The sequence below is a fragment of the Tyto alba genome, unplaced genomic scaffold (genome assembly GCF_018691265.1).
Source record: "Tyto alba isolate M040663 unplaced genomic scaffold, T.alba_DEE_v4.0 Super-Scaffold_17, whole genome shotgun sequence".
Classification (NCBI taxonomy): domain Eukaryota; kingdom Metazoa; phylum Chordata; class Aves; order Strigiformes; family Tytonidae; genus Tyto; species Tyto alba.
The window spans coordinates 18,020,417-18,038,302 of NW_024881279.1; the positions used below are offsets into that span (position 1 = coordinate 18,020,417).

The 17,886-nt window shown below is 44.4% G+C and overlaps 1 protein-coding gene across 3 annotated transcripts in view; it reads right to left on the reverse strand.

Moving 5' to 3' along the window:
- Window positions 1-34: 34 nt before the first annotated feature.
- LOC104362729 (rho GTPase-activating protein 7-like) overlaps window positions 35-17,886 on the reverse strand; it is a 54,021-nt gene continuing 36,169 nt past the window's right edge. Inside the window, exons 2-12 of one of the 3 annotated variants that reach the window (XR_006165091.1) lie at window positions 15,290-15,361; window positions 13,975-14,056; window positions 12,493-12,556; window positions 9,879-11,236; window positions 9,266-9,436; window positions 8,409-8,568; window positions 6,807-7,005; window positions 4,852-5,071; window positions 2,916-3,030; window positions 1,270-2,404; window positions 35-209 (exon numbers count right to left, since the gene is read on the reverse strand). Coding sequence is in view for 2 of the 3 variants with exons in the window: in XM_033005771.2 (XP_032861662.2) it covers window positions 2,829-3,030; window positions 4,852-5,071; window positions 6,807-7,005; window positions 8,409-8,568; window positions 9,266-9,436; window positions 9,879-11,236; window positions 12,493-12,556; window positions 13,975-14,056; window positions 15,290-15,361 (2,528 nt within the window). In the remaining variant the exon portion in view is untranslated. Of the gene's footprint in view, window positions 210-1,185; window positions 2,405-2,803; window positions 3,031-4,851; window positions 5,072-6,806; window positions 7,006-8,408; window positions 8,569-9,265; window positions 9,437-9,878; window positions 11,237-12,492; window positions 12,557-13,974; window positions 14,057-15,289; window positions 15,362-17,886 lie in introns of those variants that run through there. The other 2 variants (XM_033005777.2, XM_033005771.2) reach the window with 2 other exon arrangements.

Genomic DNA, 17,886 nt, shown 5'->3' on the forward strand with positions numbered 1-17,886 from the left:
ATTCTGATGCCTCCTGTCCTCCTCTTTACCTTATTTGCCAGGTGAGAGCGGAACACCCAGCTTTTGATGTCGTCTCTGGCATCCCTCTGCAGAGCACAGAGCTCTTAGGGGCAAGCAGCCTCGGCCCAGCCCAGCAGTGTGAGGCCTTGGCGCTCAGGATGCTTGTCGCATGGAAGTCATTAGTGAGCTGATCGAGGCAAGTCAGGTACCTGCAAAAGAGATTCAACATCACGTTCAAGGTCTGACCTGTAACGTAGCACACCAGGGAGGTGTGAAACACCACCAGTTGCCAGGACACCGGAGCCCGGGCTGTGGGGTGTACCTACCGGCTACAAGCAAATACATACATCCGCATCACTGCCCTGTGCAGGTGGCCTGTACCAGCCCTCAGAAAAGGGGTGACTTCCTGCGTGCCCCTCAGGAGAGCAGCGCTAGGGTGCATGCTGTGGGAGCAGCACCATCAGCTGCCAGCTATGCTGGCGTAGGCAGACGGGCAGCAGTTTTACCTGGAGAAGCAGGAAGCCCAGGGGAGGAGCAGATCAATTGGCTACATTCCCTCAGAGGACGACACAAGGGAAATGGCTTTCCCCACAGCAGCAGTGTTTTGAATCCCTAGTCTGCAAACCTCCTTGCTGGGTGCATATCAGTCTCCTGTAACCGCAAAGCCAACTGCAAGGCAGTGGGCCGTGGCTCCTGCCTGTGCTTTGGGATTTGTTAGAAACTCTGCTGGGTGAGATAAAGCAGCACAGAAACGCAGCTTTGCTGCCGTTAGAGTAGGTGTTGCACTTCATTTGGGTGCTTGCTGACATAAGCCTATGTGTGTATATGTACATACATATATATGTATAGATACATATATAGATACAGAAACATATATACTGATCTGGTGTCCCAGGTTCTTCCCCATATAGACAGCTGGGGGAGGGCTTGGCTGTGACCGCTAGACAGCGCCCAGCACCCAGTGTGCCAGGGTCTGGCGCCGACCCAGCACACACCTGTGCAAACACGCACTCCCGACAGCTGGCTGGACACTGCCCACAAACAGAGCCAGCCCTGGCTTCGGTGCCACGCCGACAACAGCGTGACAGCCACCCGTGCTGCCCAAACCACGTCCTGTGCTACCCGTCCACCTCCCGTGTGTGCACCCAGGCGGGGGCCGTGCCCTCCCTCCTCCCAGGAGGCCAGGCCCCTCCGGAGCCCCCCCACCATGGCCTCGGGGAGCAGCAGGAGCACGGGGGAGGGCTGGGCATCGCCCCTGTCCCACCGTACCTGAGAGACGCAGGGCGGGCTGGGATGGCAGCGGTGACCAGCCGAGAGTGGCGGTGGCAGGGGCCGGGGTCAGGCTCGGTGGCGGTAACGGCGTCAGCCACAGTCCCAGCGACGGCCGCTCGCGGGCGCGGGGGCCAGGCAGGGCCACACGTCAGCCTCCGGGTCTGGGTCCAGAGCAGCGGGTGCGTGTCCCGGCACGAGCACGGCCCAGGCCGCCCCGCGGAGCTGCCTGCGGCCTCTCCTGGAGGTCACCAGCAGGAGGGGGACAGCCCCCTCCAGGTGATCCCCACGTCTCGGCACCGAACCCCTCCCCACAGGGCAGGGGGCACGCCAGCCAGGCCCCGGCACCCCCTGGCAAGGGGCAGCCCCACAGCTCACAGCCCTGGCATCAGCAGCAGCGTGCAGGATGTCCATGGGTCCAAGGGCAGCTCAGAGCACCTGTGGGGCTGTTTGGGGGGGGGCGGGGCAGCTTCCATACTGCCAGGGCTGATTGTGTGGTGTGGGGCAGGCATCAGGGCACCCCAAGTGGCCTCAGGGCTGGACAGAGGGGTTCAGGCCACCGCTGAGGCAACGGGGACCCACAGTTGGGCAGGTGGAGGAGAGAGTCACTTAGGAGCTCTGGGCAGGTTGGAGGCTGATGCTGTGGAAGGGATCGGACCCCAGGTTGGGCTGGGGGGTGGATGTCGCTTAGAAGCAAGGGGCTGGTTGTGGGGTCAGTGCTGGGGTGAGCCCTGGGGCAGGGCCATGTGTCAGTTCAGGGGAGCCACGCGACAGCCATGGGGCCATGCCCAGCCGTGGTGCTGGAGCGGAGCGCGAGAGGTCCAATCTGACTGTTGGGGTGCACCAAGGGCCAGCGGCTCCCATGGGAAAGGGGTCAGGAGTCGAGTGGGATAGCAGGGCTGGCAGGGCAGTCACCCGGTCCCACAGCACCTGGGCTGGGCCCGAGATGTCAGCCAAGAGTCCAGATCATCAGACACTTCCATGGTGATGCAGTCCGAAGGTGAGCCAGGAAGGTGAGTCAGCAAGGGAGGTCAGGATCAGGTCCAGTGACAGCAACCAGGGTCAGCCACAGTCTAGTGATCGCCAGGCAAGGCCATAATGACAGGATAGGCCGAGGTCAAGCCGGGAAGTCAGTCTGTGGGTCAAGTTCCCAGGTCCAGGTTACTGGGGTCCATGGCCAGGCACAGGCACGGCTGTTGCTCCAGCCACGCCCCCAACAGCAAAAACCTCAACTTCAACCCCACTCCCACAAGAAGAGATGTTTGGCCCCGGCCGGGGCCTCCCTGCAGGAGCATGGGGCAGGCTCTGCTCCACCGGTCCTCTCTAAATCGGCCCCAAGCCCAGGGAGTCAAACCCCCATAGCAGCTGGGGGATGAAGGGGGGAATGGCAAAATGGTGTCACAGCCCTTAAAAATAGTTGCGGTAACATCTGCAGTGACTTTCATTCTCCCTGTATTGGAGTCAACAGGACTCACGCCTATCACAGGCTCAGAGAAACAGCTGGGCTAGCAGGGACTTCTGCAGGGCTCTGGCCCAAACTGCTGCTCAAAGCAGGCCTCCTACGTGAGGCTCTCGGGGCCTTGGCCAGTGTGGGAACACTCCTTACGCTGCTCCAGGCTTTTGCTTTGCTGCAGCAAGTGACGTACCTGGAAGAGTCTGTTGCACTCCATTATCATGTGGGCCAAGCCCTGCGTTGCTGCCAGGTTCTCACTCAGCTCCCTCTGGTCTGGCTTCCCCAAGCTGCACTTCCTCTGACTAGATCTACAGAGAGGGGAAGGCAAAAGGAAAGCTGTGTGAGCAAGGTGTTGTGAACCTCAAGTACAAGGAGCCTACTCAGCTGGCCTGCCTGGGGGCTGGAAACCAGCAGCTTCAGCAAAACCACACTGCACTGAAGGACCCTTACGTGCCACGCAGGGGCTCATGTTCTATCACAGCAGCAAGGGCCATAGAGAGCATTCCCTCACAGCACACCCCGAGTGTGCCCGGGGCAGTTCTGACCAGTAGTAATGTATGCCCAAGAAAGGCAAGGCAAGGCTTTTTATTCCCCGAACACATCATCACACACTTGGCCAAAGACAGAAATGACCTCAAACTGATTTGTGTGTAGCCTTCAAATACCAAGCTCCTTTGATACCCTGCAAAGCCCGTGTAGAATCTTTTAAATACTTTGGCCCAAACCACACCAAGCACGTTTCAAAATAGTCCCCTCTTTTAATTCATAATCATTATATGACATCATTAATCCTGGCTTCTGATACTTCTATCTATGTGCATTCCTGCCAAATGGCTTGAAAATTGGGTGGAAGATAAGAGTCCTCAGCACTGCTCCTCAAAGTCAGACCTGTCAGCTTGTACCCTTTGAAGTCGGAACCCTGCACTACGGCATTAATGCCCAGTTGCAGAAAAGCTAAAGCTTCAAAGCATCCTGCCTTCTAAACAGTGACAACAAAGAGAAAACTCAGTTTCTATTTTTGGTCCTAGTATTTCACAGTTAACATTTATGCAAGCCAAAGAGGTACAACCCTCAAAGTATGACTCCCAAGATCTCAAACACAACTGCGACCCAGGAAGGACCCGCTGCCCTCGCAGTGACCACACGGCTCCCCGGCCACGTGCCGGCTCAGCCCAGGGCGAGCCGGGCAGCCCTGCGCTCTAGTCACAGGCATTTTTGGTTGTTTTGTGCCATTCAAAAGAAAAGTCCTCAGTGTTTTCTTCCCCCTCTCCGTGCTATCCATGGCCTGTGTTACAGTCCTGAAGGATGCCACTAGCACATCTGACTGCTGCTTTGGAACCAGTCCTCATCTTTAGAGCCCCACGTGAGGTGACGAACTCGCTATGCTGATGGGTGCACAATGTTTCCATCAAAGTCAGCTGTCCTTTTCTACCCTGATACGTGTCTGTCCATATGCAGGAGCACGGAGTAAAGCAAACAGCCCTGCCTCAGGAGACCAGATAAGGCATGAATGCTCTCAGAGATTATTTGTCTACTTTGGCCCAAGGGCACCTTCCTCCCTGCACGTACAAACGGGGGATGTTATGCAACCCAGATACATTTACTTATTAAGATAAATTTACAGAATCCCCATGGCTTGGTTTGGCATGAACGATCCCCTTATCACCCAGCAGAACTAGTGCCAGTAACTGCTACAATCTGCCAGATATCTGAGGGCCTTAAAGCTGCACCTGGGCTTAGGTTGCCGCTGCAGGAACTACATCTTCAATGGCCAGCACCACCTTAATACAGTGGGCCACATGCTGCATTCTTGGGCAGCTGGGCCTGTGGGCAACTGCAAATAGTACAGCAGCTGTGAGGAGGCAAGCTGGCTCGCATGGAGACTAGTCAGGAGCGTGACAACAGGCCCTTAGCACTGTTCTCTGCAGTGGACAACGTGCTACTGGATCACTGCGTGCACTGGGGTCACCTCCTGCTGGACCTGAACAACTGTGTTTGGGACAAACCCCAACACACATACACTCATTCCCCCTTAAAAGCAAACACTGACCCTAGGCCAGCTACAGCAGACATCGTTCCAGCAAAGAACACTATGGACAGTAGCAATGCCAGCATTAAGATGCTAATACCTAGTGGAGGAGGAGGAACTATCCCGTCTCAGGGTGTTGAGGTGAAACAAAGAAGGTGCAAGACAGACAGCAATGTTGGTTGGGGTCATCTGGTTTTCCTCAACAAAAGCAACCACGTCTCGCAGAAAGAACAGGAGGATTTTCAAAGCTTCTCGGTTTTCCTTTGGGAGAAGGAGAATAGCAGCCTGGACAGCCTGAAACTGCTGATCCTTCGGCACGTCTGAAAACAGAAAAAAATTATGAAAATCACACATGACTTGCAGAGGAAGCATCCATCAAGAAAGTCCCAAGCAGGGCACTGAAACTGTAGGTTCATCCATTTTCCTGTCACTCTAGCTTACAACAGACAAGGCAAAGGCCATTACCACAGTCACATCAAACAAATACAGTTTTCTCCTGTTGCCTGTCAAGATGCACATTCACACGCAGTGATGCTGGTGCTTGACTTGCAATTTATGTTGAACACCGTGCTAACGAACTTATCCTGAACTGGCTCTGGTTACAATACAAATAAGGGCTTGCATCCCCAGAAAATATTACTCTGGAATGATCCTTTGGAGCAGGTAGCTACTCTACTGTCTTTTCCCTTCAGCTTCAGGAATGAAGAGAACAGATGCTCTCAGATAACTCTATTCAGAAAACAACATTTTGCCAACAGATTTTAATTCACAGTAAAACCCAGTGAGGCTGTGTGCCCAAACAGTGCCTGCAGGAGCGTAGGTATGGTTCATCCTGCCATGCAGCCCCCTGTCATGGGGATTTCTCCAATTTACACTACTATTAAGGATAGATGATAATTTATCTTTCCCTTCAAGTAGAAGCACATACGTAGAACATACAAAACATGCTTCTTGGTGAAAGAAGCACATTTCTTATCTCCTAAAGATAATAATTTAATCTTGGAAGTTGCTCAAGTCACATGTGGCAGAAGATGAGTGAGTAGAATCCAGTCATCTGCTGTTTCTATGCCAAATCAAGAGACGGGAGGTGGACCGTGGCCAGGTTATAATAAATGGAAGAAAACTGTTTCATATCCTTTGGACACGGGAGTTGTGAACCTCCTTACAAAAAGGATTTGTAGATAGAAAAAGAAAACTTGTTTCAAACAAATAACAAACCATTTTCGGACAAAAATACAAAGGCCTGACAGGTTACAAAATAAAACCCAACCAAACTTTCACAAACCTATACCATACACAGGACAGCAGCAGCTTATTTACTCGTATCAATTAAATCACATAAAACAGGCTGAAAACCAGTCCACTCCGAAATCTCACACTTTGACTTTCAAAACATTTTCTCAAAAGAAGAAATTTGTCTGTAGCAACATCATTATAGCCCCTACAGCAAGTTCCTTCTCCAACTCAGCTGCTTTTTGAAAGCGAATTTCTTGATAGCAAAGTACGAGAGATGGAACCTGTTTAAAACTGTATTCCATACTAGATTTCAACTGTACGTTTCCTTCTTTCTCGGGTTGAGTCTCAAGGATGGTAACAGTGAGAGCACAGGCAGAAAGTTGCTGTTGTTTCCAGGCAAAGATGCTGTTTCACAGCAGCTGTGCTTGGACACCTTAACAACCAAATTTCACCAATATAACATGACTTCTTGCACAAGGAGGTACTTCATACCATGAACAAGGGTACTAGAGTCTGTCTTATTTTTGCCTAAGGAAATGACTGTTTGAAAGCACCGTTTAGGAGGGCTGCTACAACATACCTTACTGCAGTAATGACTGTTCAAAGATCAGAAAAGACACAATGTTAGAAAATAGCTAGCCCATGGGATGCAGATGTGAAGCTCTAAAGTCCAGCACCACAATGAACTCATCTTTTCAGAAAGATTTGTCTCCTCTGACTACAAGGGGACATGGCACTACTCCTGGTTTGGCCACTGCCTTGTACAGCTGAATATTAAGATACTCAGGGAATTGGAAAACTGTAGCTTTTGGTACCTACATTGGTAGATGTGGAGGAAGGATTCACAGAGCCTGCTAGTAAATATAGGCTCAGGAAGGTCTCGAAAATACTGCTTCACCATATCTGCCACGTCAAATGCCGACTGCCCTTCGTAACATACATTGTTTGGGTTGGTTTCATTCATTTCTCTTAAAGACAGAATCCTGGATTTAACACCAGATTTTCGGAACAGGCCAACCTGTGGGTAAAAGAAAATATTAACAACAAAGAAAGGAGTCATCTGGAATCAAACCTCTGACAAATAATTGATCTTTCACTTTCCTTTTGATAGCTAAGACTCTATGGTAGGGGATCTAACACCAGAATATTATTTTATCATCAGAAGCAGCATAGATATTCCTCCCAGGCAAACCATGACTGATGTCCACAGAACCATCTGTGAAAGACATACCAATTTTCATGTTTGTTTGCTTGTTTTTTATTTAATGCAAAATTATTCTTTTTGACTTTTAAAATCATTACTATTGACATCTGTCAGTTTGCTTGAGCAGGCCATGTTCACACATTAGAACTGCAGGTTTCTAATGCGCTGATGTATGTTCATCCAAAAGCAAATGCACATTGATGCCCATGCTGGTGCAATCAAACTCAGACTGTGAGATCCACGAGGTTCAGGTTTAACATCTGACACATCTGATACATCTACAGCTTGGCAAAGGGCAATTTCCATTCTAAGGGAAATTATGATTTTATTTTTCATATGAATGTCAATCAAGTTTCACACAAAACCTAGGAGTTTCCCATGAACTCGACCTCAACAAAGCTTCTGCTGAAAGTTTCACTGTGTGCCAGAGACATTAATCTGTTTATTTATATTAACTTAATAGGTACTATGACCTCAAAATTAAATACACTTCCTTCCTAAGAAACTGACTGCTCACACTCCAGTATGTGCAACTAAATTGCATTGTAACTTCACAGGATGCACACATTTTTGTACCTTAGCATGATACTACACACCTGTACAATTGCAAAGCACAGGGGGAAAAAAAAAAATAAATAAAGCCCTTTCTTTAGCTAACATGTCTCATGTCACAGAGTGTCCCATTTCTGAAATTGTGCTATGGAAATAGCATTTGCAACACATCTCCACTTACTTATTGGATAAATATGGCTTTGAAATCCAGAGAAAGATGTTACAGGCACTGCTCTAATATGTTTTATCTCTGTTTAGTGGTACATTTTGGCTGAAAGAAGATTAATTATCACATTAGCTCTGACACTACCAGCAATCACAGAACAAAGGGAATAACAACACTGTGTGGTAGATCTACTCCCTAAGGGAGCAGAGACATGCTGCCTCACCAGGAGAAGACACCCTGACTGCCTGCACCAAGAGAACTGACTGCAGATGAGTTCAGTGAGGCAAGGCACAAAAATACAATGCAGGACTAAAGGTATTCCCATAAAGAAACAGCGCTGGTATTTCCTCGCAGGCCACCTGCTCAGACCTACACTTTCTGACTATTCATAGCCTTAGGAGGCAAGAAAGTCCCTCACAAAAGCTGGAAGTAGAGGCTGGTTCCCTGGAGCAGATCTGTTTAGGGAACAGAGCTGCTCTGGGCTGCCTCAAGTTCGTACCTGGTCAAGAAAGTGGCTTCTTAAATAGTCCAGTGCTTGCAGTATGCCGTTAGGCAGTGGGTGGCTTGTTCGCTCAACATTCAGAAGTAAAGGAACCCCAAACACATTTTTGTCCTTGTAGTCAGAGGCTTTTATTTTTTTAATGAACTTTGGTATAGTCCTGAAAACAAAAAACAGTGCACGCAATTTATTAGCTCTCCAGCACAGTTCTGCCTGGTACTTTAGTTACATGCATGGGAAAGGATTTAGTTACACTTGCCACAACCCCAAATTCTAACGCATATCTGTACACATATCATCATAAAATAGAGAGAAAATCATTAAGGGCAATTACTGGAATGTCTTACGCATTTCAAAATTGAAATTGGCTTTAATAAAGCATCCTCATGTGAAATATGTTCCATCCCTTTAAGACACTGCAGGCTTTTTTTCACTTCTTTCAAGTACCAGATCCCTATCACAACATGCTAAATGGCATTTCTAAGTCCTCTGAGTGACTGACTTTGTCACTAGGACTTGACACTGAAGAGATGGATCCTCAGCCCAGCCAGATATCACCTCAAGTCCCGAAAGCTCTGTGAAGGACCTCTGGCAAAGCCCTGCAAATGGGCAAATTTAGAGAGAAAGTATAATGTGCTTTAAAATCAGTAACAACATGATCACCAGCGAGGAGCAAAAGTGCAGTCCGTAGCTGAGGAAATCCTGGAGCCACTGAAATAACCATGAAACTGCCAGCGATTTAACAGGATGAAATTCCTCGTTCTGAACATGTGTAATCTAAGCAGACAAGGAAATTCACCTGCTTATATCAAAGCCTCTTTTACCAACACAGGTTGCTTTAATATTAAACAACTTACCAGTTCCAGCCCTGCTTACTAGAAGGGGAGTATCTGTCCATTAAAGCAGTGAGTTTCAACAAAGCCAGCTTTTGTGTCCGGGCTAGCTGGGCGGCTGACTGGTGATCAGTCTGGAGGGAAAGGCTTTCCAAGTTGACACTCTCTTCCACAGACCAGTGTTGCTTCCCATGCCTACAGGATAAATATTGTTTAAGTTTATGACTATTTCCATTGTCCTGTTAGTTTTTTGCGTGCATCTGTGAAGGACCTAAGACTCTACATAACCTACAGTTCCCAAGCACCATATGGTTAGCTGCATTTCAACAAGGTATTTCTCATCCAGGAGGTACTCTGGCAATACAAAATGTTTCAATAAGAAATACAGGAAGCTAGCTACAAAGTCTGATGTGTTCATGCAGATCATGAGCACCCTACTTTCAACAGAGGTCAGAGCTGATACCAGAGTGCCTACAGACCAGCAGTACCTGGCACCAGCAGTGCAGACCTTGCTACCCAGAACAGACTTACTTAAGAATACATTGTTCTGGAAAAGCAATTACATTTTGAGTGGAGAGAATCAATGGGGAAAGGTTCCCAAGCAGCAGTCTACTAGGGAAACCCAAGGATAGCTGACCTGTTGGTCTTTTTAGAGTCTGTCATGTATGCCAGGTCTGCAGAACTGATCTCCTTGCCCAGTTCACAGCTGCTCTCTCCCTCAGTGGTTGGGAGGTTTGCTGTCTTATCTTCTGAGCCCTCTGTTTCAAGACAGATTTCTTTAGGTGAGGATGGACACAAAGAGGTCAAGTCACTGGCAAAGTCCAAATCCCCATCATCAGAGAACTTCTCTGTCCACTGATCAACCAATTTTTTGAGACCGTTGATATCTTCTATAACATTGTTTAGTTCTGAAAAAACATCATCATCACCAACTTGTGTGGCCTCCAAATTATCAAGTTCAATATTGGGCATGTTGTCATATACACTTAGTCTGTTATCTGTGCATGAAAGGGGGCTCCTGGGGGCTTTGGAGTCCTTGGAACTGCTTCTGCTCCGGCTCCTCCTGCACCCATGAAAACTCCCAGTTCTCCAGTTGATGGAAGAGTTGTCTACTGGAGACAGGGAGCTGTTTGTAAGTGCTTTGGGGAAAGTGCCAGGTTTATGGCCTTGTGGTATTTGAAACATCTGGTTCATTTGTAACTTCATGTCATTTTTCAGGTTTTGCTGAGACAGATCATTCCACAGCAAGAGCTTGCTAGAATCTAAGTGCTCTGCATACATCCCCCTTCCTTCACCGTGGCTTCGTGGTTTTATAACAGGACTTGGAGCGCTCACTGTGCTGCTATTTTCAGACTGGTTACTGCTATCGCAGTTCTGGGGAGAAAAGGAAGAACTGTTCTTTGTTTGGATGCCAGAGAGGTCAGAAATATTTACACAGTTCAGCATCTTCATCTTCTCTTCATTAAGTCCTTCCAGAAGAACAGGTTCACTTATTATGGGTTTGGCCTTTGACTGACCACTCCTTAAGTTGCAGCTCCGTAAGTGCAACTTCTCCATTTTCTTTAGAAGGCTCTTCCTCTTTTTATATGGTGACTTATCCAAAAGCTTCCCCTCACTGGTGATGTGTAAAAATTCACTGGGGGGAGGAGAACAACTAAAAACAGAGTCCAGTGAAGCCACTTTAACTGAGGAACATCTTGAGGAACTCTTGCTGGTTTCCACATCTTCAAAAGGTTTTGGGAAGTTAACAATGTCACTGTCACCACTGCTAGTACTGTGAATTGAGGACACATCATGTTTCTCGCTATGATCCAGAAAGACAGTGTCCTTGTTGCTGATGCTAGTCAGTATTGGACTGCCTGGGACTGATGCACTAGCACCTTCCTCTCCTGGGACAACTTCTAGGCTCTCGATACGAGACCATCTCTGACTGCACCTCTCATAAGCCCATTTGTTACTTATTGCACAAGGTTCATCATCTTCAGATTCATCACTCTTAGACAGGGGAAAAAAAACAAAAAAAAAAGTAAAGTTCAAGGGTAAAGTTTGTCAAACTTTAAATTACCAAAAACTGTAACAAAAAAGGAGACTTAAATTTTGTGCCTACCTCCAAAACCTCCCAACACCAACATACAGAAATGTAATCATTCAGTTACTGAAGGTCTGCCCTGAGCTCTCTTCTGCTAGTTGAAAATCAAGCTGACAAATTACTCCCAAGCATGCTGACAAATCTGGTAAATTTACCACAGGAAAAGATGACAGATTTGATCTGATGATGAAAAATTCTGTTTTGCAGGAAATCCAAAGGTTTTGAAAGACAATTGTTTTAGCTTTACATGGCCTCACGTAAATCCAGACAACTCAAACATTCTTTCATGCTTCTGTGACCAAAACGTATCCATTTATAGGTAAAGAAGCATTTGGCAGCATCAATATCTGGTGCAGCCTCTGTGAGGCCTCAGCCCCACTGTCCCCCCGCCCTGCGTGCCCCATTTGCTCCACAGTCCCCATCCCAAGTGAGCGCCTGGCCACCAACCTGCTAGAGAGGCGGGAATGACCTGTCTCTTCTCTGTGGAACCTCTCTTGTCCCCTCTTTCCTGACAGCAGAGTGGAACTTTCCAAAAAACTAGGTATTTTTCCAAAAGATTATATTATTTTCTTGCTAGGGCTGCAGTCAATTCGTGGTACCTAAGAGGCTTTACAATCCTGGTGTTAACCAGCCAAGATGTGGCTGTAACTATCTTAGCTACAGTGCTTTTTTGCAGGAGAGGACAAAGCCAGCACAGCTAAAACCTATCTAACTTCTATTGGCTAGACATTCAGCATTGTTTGACACTATTTAGATTGTTCATTTTAATTTCTTATCCTTCATTTAGTCAATAAGAGTGACATTTCACATTCAGGCCTTAAATAAGATGTGAAACTATTTGGAAAAGTGATAAAGGACATGCTGATGTGGGGCCTTGGTGCAGCTATTAGACAGTAATGTGTGTCAAATTATTTTTAGAACTGTTTCAAAACCCACCCCTAATCTACGTTACAAAGTTACAAAATGAACATTGCATAATTTCAATGTCCATCACTATGTTTTTCAGCAGAAAATGCAAACGGAAGAGCTTTGCAGGATGGAAGAGAATAGAAAGAAAAGTTCAGAAATTGCTAATCCTTCATACACCTTTTAAAAATAGATTTTTGATATAATAACTAAACACATTTTTAATGGGAAAGCTAATTATATTTTTAAAACATACCCGCTTCCTCTGATGGCTTATTTCCACTTTCATGGATGCACACTTGTTCAATGTGTTCAACCGTCTAGGGTATAAGAAAAAGACCCAAGTTTTAATTTGAAACTATTTTGTTTCCTGGAAACAAACACACACCAAACTAGTTGTGAACTTCTACCATGGAGTCTTCTTACTGGTGTCAAAGACTGACATTATGTTACTGGCTCTCCCTACATTTTGACAAGGCCAGTGCCAACTAACAACCCCATATGTTCACAGTTCCAGTTCTGCCATCTTAAAAATAGAGAAGAGGACCATAATTAATCAGTTAATTCAAGATCATATAATGAGTTTTAATGATTGTGAAAAACTGTATGTTGATTTAAGATTTTGAAAATGAAAGAAACTCTGAGTGGACTTCTTAAAAAATAATAAAAAAATAAGACATTAACCTGGATCCTTGGAAGGACTTTATTATCTATAATTTTAATTAAAACTTGTGGAATCAATAAGGCCCCAAACTAATCAGACACTTAACCGTCAAACAAATACGTGGCATCAACAGGGAGACACACTGACAGCCTTCAAGGAGCACTCAGGACAAAAGTCATACCAAGAAACAAAATATATCCAAAGTTGTCTAGTATCTGCTGTATATGTAAACAACTCTTGTTGGTGTTCCTGTTACAAACATAATTTGAATTCATGTGACCTAACAATACAGAGAACGACCAAATCACTTTGCCAGAAGAGGAATTTTCCAGCCCCTAAAGAGTTAGAATTTCTTATTGCATTCCCTTGGGTCGGACAAGCAGTGTGGCATGGCTAGTCTGGAGTTCACTTCACCTGCTAAACAATCTCATCATGAAAAGGCTTCAGTAACTGCAGTAAGTAGAATGCCACTACACTATCCTGGCACTCTGACATAGGGAAAGTCCAAAGAGCAGTGAGTATGACTTTGCACTGACAATACAATTTCACTTGTGTGCTGTGAACAGCCGTGGCAAACACTAATTTCAAATCAATACCTTTGCTTCTCAAAAAAATATTCAGGAAAACAAAACAGAAAACACATCTATCTCTTGTGCAGATCACTTTTGCTGTTTATCACCTGGAACAGCTCTGGGGAACCTCACTAGTCAGAGGAAATCCCTGCACGCTGTAATATGCAATTCTAAAGAACAAACTGTCATGCTACCGTATGCTTGCAGGCAACTGATGATTCTTTCTCAGCCTGCAGACATTTCACATTGCAGAAAAGACAGATTTGATGCTTAGTAAAATGTCATTGAGACCTTGGCTGAAGAAGACATGCAGATACATGCTTACGCTACCTTTAAATTCTTAAAACAAACCAGCCTCAGCGGTACTACAGTATGTGCTTAAGTGATTTTCTTCAGTCACAGCTTTGGTGACTTTGTTAGTCTCTGACAAAAACTAAGGCATGAAAAAATAAATGACAAATAACAATGGAGCCTGAAGTTATTAAAGATGATTAATGTTTACCTGAATAGTGATTCAATCGCATCTCCATCTAAAAATTCATGATCTTTCCTCACAGTTTTTACATCAATGGGAAACTGCATATCTGTAAACAAAGAAGTTGAATCTGAAATCTGAATTATAATTGCAAAGGTTGTGAATTTTGCAACGTTTGTCATAGGTGAAATAAATCTAAATATATTGCTATAACTATATATTCACACAAACGTCTTTCAAGTGAGGATCAGTTCTTCTGAGCAAGTAGGAGAATAAAAGTAGGTATCTGCTTGCTGTCATTAGTTACAGGGATAGTAGACAAGCATTTGCTGCATTTCCAAGAGCTTGCAGTGACTGAGTACTATATCCAAGAAATATAAAATTAAAGTTTTGCTTTGGTTAGCTTCTCTGCACCTTCTGCCTTCAACTACAGTATAAATTAGGAGTATTTTACCTGAGCTTTTGCTGATGGTAAGGTACAATGCAGCATGTGACATATGCTCTTTTGGGGCATAGTGAGCCTGACAAATCATGCTGTGCTTGAAGCTAATCAATACACCAGCTCAGGAGTTCAATGTTTCAGCTGCTGAGATTTAGCCTTGCAGATGAGGGAGACAGTGAGATCCATCAGTATTTTCTTCACTTACTTTTTAAGCTTAATTTACCTAGTCAAGTCAGGACACTGCATAAAGAGCAAGACAATATAGCAGATTCATTTCCCAGAAGCATGACAATGTACATTTCCAACAAACTATAAGATTGACAGCTTATATAATGAAATCTGCTATAGTCAAACAGGAAGCATTTCCATGAGACATTGTGTTTCATAGTATACAAATTTCAAATTTGGCTCTATTACTTGACTTCCAACTTCTAATTTTGCAATGAACAGGGGAGGTGAGAATGAGAGCAAGCAGAAGTTACCATTAGTTCTTTTAACTATAGTTCTTTGATAAAATCTCTCTTAAAAATAGATTAGGTTTTGTTACATTCAATGTTTGTAACAATAAAAATATTTTAAGGAACAGTTTTAAGGTAGGAGCATAAGTATTGTCTGGAAATTATACAAGTTCTCAACAAATCCAGAGCTCCCCCACAAGAAATGAGCACTCTTTGTAGCTTTAATGACATGAAAACATGCTGAAATTGCATTGTTTGACTGTCTGGCTGCTTCTGACTATCTGTTTTAAAAACTTATGAGTGCAAGATGATATTTCCAACGTTCTTTTTCAAAATGGCAATAAAATAATCTTGGTCAACACCACATGCTGGAGAGCCTTAGGTGAGTTTTGGTTGCAATCAGTGACTCGTAAAAAACTCCCAACAGTCTAAGGAATCATACCTTCAAATAGCTGAGCATACTGGGGAAAACCAGCAGCTCTCAGCCAGTTGCAGGCTTCTCTGGCTTCAATTTCTGCAATGAGAACATAAAATTGTTCACTTACAGTGCTCACAAGAGTTAGTGGTTTCTCAATATAAGCAAGCTAATTTTATCCAGTGGATTCTCAGAGGATCTGGTATATGAATGTTTTGTTAGTATATTACTAAAAGGAAAGAAATTCTTGTATGTGACACCCTTATATGTACATAGGTCTGGAGTAGTCATTCCAGCATAGGATAGACAGCAAACATACAATAGTCTAGATATGAGCACATACTTGAGATGTCAAACATCCATGAACATCAGCTACCCCTGAGATCTGGACAGTGGAGCTTCTGTTATATGTCGAAATGAGTCACCAGAGGAGGGTGTATGATATACATGTCTATGCCCTCGCACAGCAAAGCCCATTCATGCATTCCAGTTCTGAGAGATGGTGATAAGACACAAACAAATCCTATAAATAAACTTAAAATGCTATCACAACATTAATAACACTGGACATGGCCTAAGCATTCCCAGAACAAGAGTTCTCAGGAGTACCTGTTGCTAGGGTCTATCAATATTTATTTCCTTGCCAACTACCAACACAACTTGGCAGTCACTTCAGCATAGCAGATGTCAAGAATTAACTGCTCATTTTGTGACAATTCATAGAGCCCTATGGCCAATACTGTAACATTCCCACAGGAGCAGAAGCAGACGATAACTTCACAGCATCACAGAACACTCACCAGATTCCTCAAAAACATAAACATGTTTAGCATGAGTACATGCCAGCAGGCTCTAAACTCTCCAAATACTAGAAATTACTGGTTCTTTCGAAGAGGAGAGGATTCCCATACCACACTTTTTGTGTATCTGCGTGCACTCCAGCACACGCTACAACAGACACCAATCAAAAGGCCAAGACTCCTTTGAAAGACACATTTTAAAACTGTCTTAAAATCAAACATGCTCAGTAGAGAGAAATGTTTTAAAGCACCTTAAAATGTAGTGTGATAGGCTAGAGAAACAGACCAGTTTCTTGAAACTATTTTCTTTACACATATACTCAAAGATCAGGATTCCAAGGCACTTCACATACATACCTATTCAAATTCACTGCTTGCTTTGCTCTACCTTCTCAGTTGTAAGTAATCAGTGCAACAGACTGAAGAAACTCATAAAAAAACTTACAGAACTTCCGTGATTTTATTATTCTACTTCAAAACTTTAAATTATTTCCATTATCGCTTGATTAATTTGGACAATGCCATCCATTAAAAAGGCTTTCCTGCACAAAACTCTAGAGCTTTTTCATCTGAGAATAAAGCGATACCACAGGATGATAAGGATATTTCTACATAAAACATGCATGACTTTTTTTCTTTCCAAACTGTAGAACAGAAACTAATTTCCTCCACAATAGCCTATATACACTATGCTTACATTTATTACTATACTTAGTGCCATAATTTATCATAATCTTTATCATAACATGGCATTTACTGAATACCAAGACAGGACTGATAAAACACAAGCATTGTACTCACAAACAGGAAAGAAAAAAAAAAATCTGTAAAAAAGAGGCAGGAGGAGGACCAGTCTAACACTAAAGTCTTCACAAAGAATTTTCACTTAGAAAAACCCAGTAGACTCACTCACCCAGCTCAGCTGTGGAAAAACTATAGCTGTCCTCATTCCAGACCTCACTTTAAACTAGTGAACTTGAGCTTGCCTGAGCTCAGAATGGAGAGTGACTGTGGAGGGGTTAAAGCTTCCCCAGTTCCCAACACATTAAAAGTACAACTCTATTTTTAGGGCAAAGGCAAGTGAACAGCAAGGCAAGTAAGAACAGGCTAGAAAATATTTTGCAGCTAGTGATGACATTTTCAATGAATATGATTGAAAATACAATGGCATTCTCACACTTAGAGGTGGCCTCTTCCATAGGACGAGGACACAGGAGCTGGGGGAATTTTCTTTGCTAATGTAAATCTTCAGGTGTTTTAACATACCTTTGCACAGTCCCACGCTGCAGTGCCCCTGCTGTGTTAGGAGACAACACATGAAGTACTAATAAATTCTTGGCCTGTATGTCTACAATTATTTGCCATTAGATTTGCTGCGGTTATTTCACTACTAAAATAAATACCAAAAGGGTCCGATTGATACTTCTATATTTCAGGGACGTCTATGCTGCCTGTCCCAGTGCTACTGGAAATTGAAATAATAAAGGGATAATGGATGGATAGGAATTTTACTCTGATGAAAGGAAATTCCCAGACCAGCCTGTATTACTATGATAATAATCAATATGAGAGGAGGAAATAAAAAGGAAATAAGAAATAATTACTCAAAAGGAAATAACTGCTCTCCATAGGGCTGCAGTCAGTACTGGCATGCAAGCCTGATTTGCTTTTATGGCATGAGCAGCATGAAGGACAAGTGGAAACTCGTTAGATAGTAATGGCAGAATACAGATGAAGCACCCCAGCAGCACTCTCTGTCAGGGATCCCAGAGAGTTCTAACGCTCTGCAAATAACAGTTACAGAGATGTAAAAGAAGAGCAAAA